Source organism: Coenobita brevimanus, chromosome 89 (assembly GCF_032717465.1).
Source record: "Coenobita brevimanus isolate Jiangsu-jjx chromosome 89, ASM3271746v2, whole genome shotgun sequence".
NCBI classification, from domain to species: domain Eukaryota; kingdom Metazoa; phylum Arthropoda; class Malacostraca; order Decapoda; family Coenobitidae; genus Coenobita; species Coenobita brevimanus.
The window spans coordinates 10,269,414-10,275,413 of record NC_137042.1 but is presented as its reverse complement, the minus strand read 5'-3'; the positions used below and the strand labels follow the sequence as shown (position 1 = coordinate 10,275,413).

Below are 6,000 nucleotides of genomic sequence, written 5' to 3'. Positions count from 1 at the left end.
GGAAAGAAAAAAAACGAGTTGGAAGTGAGGTACGAGAAAAAATAAGACGAGGAGGAGGAAAAAAATGAAAATGGAGAGAAGAATGAAGAAAGAAGACAGATAAAGGAAGAAGGGAGATTGAAGGAGAGTTAATGAGGAGGTCTGGAGAGAAAATGATGGAGGGAGGGAGGGAAGGATGGAGAGAGGAGGAGAAGGAATGTATACAGGCACGACGAAAATATAAGGGCAAAAATGAAGAAAGCGAAGGGAAGAATGAGAGAAGAGGAGGGAAGAAAGAGTGATGGAAGATGAGTTAGAGGAGAAGAAAGGAGACGGAGGAAAGAAGAAAGAAGAAGAGAGATGGAGGAAAGAAGACAGAAGGAGGGAAGAAAGGAAGGAGGAAAGGAGGAGGCTGAGGGAAGGCTATGGGACAATATGGATGGAGTGAGAGGGATGGTGACGAGGGAGAACCATCATCCCGCGGCCTAGTCATCCATCACGACACAGCTTACCAGAGAGAGAGAGAGAGAGAAAGAGAGAGAGAGAGAGAGAGAGAGAGGCTGGAAGGAAAGTGAGAGGAAGAAGAGAGAAAGGAGGAACGGGAATGTTGAAGTGGAAAGGGGATATGGGCGAGAAATTTTGAGACGACTACTATGAGAGAGAGAGAGAGAGAGAGAGAGAGAGAGAGAGAGAGAGAGAGAGAGAGAGAGAGAGAGAGAGAGAGAGAGAGAGTTTTGAAAGAAGGGGAAACGGGAGGAAGAAGGAGAAAAGGAGGGGTGAGAAGGGTGTGGGGGAGATTAGGGGATAAGAGAGGGATATTTTGTGTGTGTGTGTGTGTGTGTGTGTGTGTGTGTGTGTGTGTGTGTGTGTGTGTGTGTGTATTTCTTGTTACCTCCAGATGATGTAAGTTAGGGATGACTTAGACGTATTGTTTTTACTGTGTTAACGATAGCTACATGTATATCAAACTCCTCCAGTTCGCAACACTCCTCTGGGTTGACAGAAACTGGCTAGTGGTAACAAGAACAAAAGGAACTATGTCATTGCGGTGAAACAATATCTATTCCTTTACTGCAGCGATGTTATTTTATTTATTTATTTATTTTTTTTATGTGAGGAAGATGGAACTAAAGGCAACGAGCCCGCAAAACCGTTCCTTCCAAGAGAAAAACAAAATACAAGAGAGAGCCAAATTCAAGATCCGATCATTTCGAGGTGCCTGGACACACTGCGTTTGAAAGACTGGAGATCATAGGAAGCAGGATATACAGACAGAGGGAGACAGTTTTAGGTTACTCCTGCTAATAACAGAGGATTGTATTCAACTTGAGAAACACTCTCCTACTGATAGGTAGGCTAAATGAAGGCTTTATATAATCCTCTGCCACGGAAACTATCCTAAGTTGAATGAAATCGTCTTAAAATAGCAAGAATAAGTGAAGAAAATACATCACCGGACTGAAGGGCTTTATACTCCCTTCATTAGGATATCGTGTTTTATTTCTGCTCCCCCACGGACAATTTTATGTAGCTTACAGAAGGTCTATTGCAGTGGAAGGGGTCCCTGCTAACCCCTAATATTTTCACAACAACATATTTGCCTTACGTGCACTTCTCTCCACAATGCAATCACCTCATGCACCTCACTCCACATCACACATACCTCATGAGTCTCACTCCACAGCACTTACTTACTTACCTCGTGCACCTCACTCCACGTCATGCTTACCTCATACACATCACTCCACTACACAATTACCTCTTGCACCTCACTCTACTACACATACTTACCTCATGCACCTCACTCCACTGAACACTTACTTACCTCATGCACCTCACTCCACAACACATATTCACCTCTTACGCTTCACTCGCACAACACATTCGCCTCATGCATCTTTCTCACAGCACACTGACATCATGCATCTCTCTGTGCACTCCACTTACTCGTCTTTATGCACCTCTTTCACAGCACACTTACCCACCTCATGCACTGTAAAATACACTTATTCATCTCGTGTATCTCTCTCTACAACACCCTCACCTGATGCATCTCGCACACACACGACACTTAACCTCTTAAGGCATCTTTCTTTCACCATACACTTACTCATCTCAAGCACCTCCCTTTCGCAACACATTTAATCCCTTCTTACACACACACACACACACACACACACACACACACACACACACACACACACACACACACACACACACACACACACACACACACACACACACACACACACACACACACACACACACACACACACACACACACACACACACACACACACACACACACACACACACACACACACACACACACACACACACACACACACACACACACACACACACACACACACACACACACACACACACACACACACACACACACACACACACACACACACACACACACACACACACACACACACACACACACACACACACACACACACACACACACACACACACACACACACACACACACACACACACACACACACACACACACACACACACACACACACACACACACACACACACACACACACACACACACACACACACACACACACACACACACACACACACACACACACACACACACACACACACACACACACACACACACACACACACACACACACACACACACACACACACACACACACACACACACACACACACACACACACACACACACACACACACACACACACACACACACACACACACACACACACACACACACACACACACACACACACACACACACACACACACACACACACACATGGGAGGAGTCTGCTCAGTGACTTGTAAGGAGCACATAATATCGAGAGAGCTGAATATAGACACAGCCGCAGTTATAAGACCCACCACAAACAACCTGCCATCCCCCACAGCCGTCTCCCTTTGTCGAGATATCTGACAGGAACGCTGCAGATCACGAGCCCGAATTGAGATCACGAGCTTGAGTTGAGATCACGAGCTTGAGTTGAGATTACGAGTTTAGACTGAGATCACGACCTTAACATAGAGAGATTTAGAGACGACATATTTATAATAATGAGTCAGGAACCGTATGTTTACAAAATGATTGGTATTGAGATCGTGATGTTTAAACTCTTGAAAATTGCAAGTTAAAAAAATCGCGAAATTCAGACACTGTAGATTTAATATATGACAGAATTAGGGATGGAGTTTTAAGTTGATACTAGATTTAATGAACATACAGGTAGATTCCAAAGTTCCATGATCATTAACCCCTTCGACCTGAGAGCGTATTTTATAACTGTGGCTGCCGAACTGACGACGTGATACAGGTCAGGGGAGATCGCTTGTTGAGAATTTATTATTGATGGGTATATGTTAAAAAATCCCAGTTAAAGACGTTTGTCCAAAGGTGAAGAAAGTCGTCTGAGAAAAGGAAGAACAGAGCCGGAAATGCTTCATCAGACAGAAGGGGTTATTATAAATATTCTTAAGACCTTATATAAAAAAGTTCGAGAGGTCTTAAACTGCAAGCCAAAAGTTCAGTGTCCAGGCTTTAAACTTTAGTGTCCACAAACTTGGAAAAAATTCAATAACCAACATAAGTTCCATCTGTATATATCTAATGTACCCAGTTCGCATGACGTCCATTGGAGGATCAGACCTTCTCAGAGAGAGAGTGATAGCTAGAATTCACTCTTCCTTATGTTAGCCAAGTAGCCTATGCATCTGGAAGGGTATCTGTACTGATGTAGGTGAAGATGAAAACTGAAGTGTGGCATTGGTTATGTTTGTGTGCGTCAGTCGGTCTTGTAGTGTGCATACAGCAGGGTCTATACTGTGCACATCATCGGTATAGGGGAATACATGACAAGGGACTGACACCCTGTTCTTAACTTGACAGGCAACAGATTGACTATCCGACAGGTGTATGAGAAGCGCATTTATAAAGAAAAATGATATATATATATATATATATATATATATATATATATATATATATATATATATATATATATATATATACATACAGTATATGGCCATGTGGAGAGGATGGAGGGTGAAAGACTGACGAAGAGAGTGTATGTGAGTGAGGTGGAGGGGGGAAGAGGGAGGGGGAGGCCGAGGATGAGATGGAGGGATGGGGTGGAGAGGTATATGAGAAAGGGGGGTGTGAGTTGGGAGCAGGGCAGTGAAATGGCGGGGGACATGGCGACTTGGAGGCGATTTGTTTGTGGCCACCCCAAACGGGATTGAGGCGTCTGGCAATAGATAGATAAATAGATAAATATATAGATAGATAGATAGATATACATATAGATATAGAAATAAATATTTATGTAAATGATCATGATACCAGGATTCCGGGGGTTTCAGTGGTGTGTGGATTTGTCTGACCCATTTCAGTGGTCATGCTGTTAACATTTTCTTTATCACATTCATGCCTTCTCTCCTTAAATGTAGGTGTCGGAATGATGATGATGACGATGATGATGATGATGATGATGATGATGGTGATGATGATAAAATGGATCCTGCAACATTTCATCTTGATGTAGGAAGAAAAAACTGTCGAGACGACGACAGAGACGATAACAATGATGATGATGATAATGATTATTACAAGAACGCTAAACCGAACTAAGACTGCAAAAATGTGTTCGCATATGAAAGGACATAATATCAGAGCCCACATTTAATTTCCTGCACGGCTTACTTCAAATCCAGTAATAAAGACACCGTAGGTCGGAAGAGCAAATTGATTTTATGCACCTTCGGTTAGACTCTTCAAACGGGAAGGGGATTAGGTATGGTCATCATCAGCAGCATCATTAGCGTGTTCTCTTAATCTTAATAAAATTGTCTTGCAGCAACAAGAATTAAAAAGACCATCGAATTAAGGGGATTAGTCAAGGCAGGAAGATCTATAACTTAATTAAAGTAGACAGGTCAATAATCGGATCAAGCAGGTATATATATCCCCAATCAGGCAGGGCAGGCAGGAGAGGAAGAGGGATAACGAGGGTCAGGAGAAAGGGACGGAGGAGGGGAGAAGGAAGAGAGAAGAAAGAGGAAGAGGAGGATTGAAAGGAAGAGAGAAGAAAGAGGAAGAGGAGGATTGAAAGGAAGGCAGTAAAGGGGAGAGAAGAGGAGGAAGGAAGAGAGAGAGTGGGGAGGGGAGGGGAGGGGAGAGGAAGGAGGGATAAGGGGAAAGAGGACTGATAGGCAGATAGAGAAGGAAGGGTGAAGGGGGGTACCGGAAGCAGTCAGGGAATGCAGAGGAAGGGGGAGAATGAGGCAGGCAGAGGAGAGAGGAGGAGCAAGAGGAGTGTGGGGGAGATTGGAAAAGAGAGAGGAGAGAGCATGGGAGAGAGGGGAGGGGGAGAGGAGAGGAGACAAGTTTGGAGTAGTTTGTAAGGTCCAGCCACGGTGAGGGTTGGCTCTTGAGACTCTAAGTTCCCGCATCTCGGCTGGTTAAGAGGGCCTCTGATGCTGGTAGTTGTGGTGAGGGTATTGATGGTGGGGGGGATATTAGTGGTGGTGAGAGGGGGTATTGGTGGTGATAAGGGGGGTGGTATTGGTGGTGGTGAGAAGGATAGTATTGGTTGTGTTGAGAGGGATATTGGTGGTGGTGGTGGTGGTACTGGTAATGGTGGTGGTGGTGGTATTGGTGGTGAGAGTAATGGTGGTGAGAGTAATGGTGGTGTTATAATGGTGGCGGTGTGGATGGTGGTAGTTCTAGTGAAGGTACTGATGGTGATTGAGGCTGTGGTGATTCTGCTGGTGGTGGTTTTAAATGTGATGGTGGTATGATGGTCGTGGCGATAATACTGGTGATTGTGGTAATACTGAGTGTGGTAGCACTTTAGGTGGTAGCGATACTGATAATCATACTGGTAATTGCTGTGGTAGTAAAGCTGATGACTGGTGGTACTGATGATGTGTATTGATGGTACTATTGATGGTTATATTTATGAAAGCAATTTTATATCAGTTCTTAGACGCCTGTAAAAT

At 44.1% G+C, this 6,000-nt stretch overlaps 1 protein-coding gene across 1 annotated transcript in view; it reads left to right on the top strand.

The window, feature by feature from the left end:
* Window positions 1-2,165: 2,165 nt before the first annotated feature.
* LOC145411356 (uncharacterized) overlaps window positions 2,166-6,000 on the top strand; it is a gene marked incomplete at its 5' end in the record, with an annotated part of 120,082 nt that continues 116,247 nt past the window's right edge. Inside the window, one exon of the mRNA XM_080281381.1 lies at window positions 2,166-2,785. Coding sequence (XP_080137507.1) covers window positions 2,166-2,785 — 620 coding nt within the window. The remainder of the gene's footprint in view (window positions 2,786-6,000) is intronic.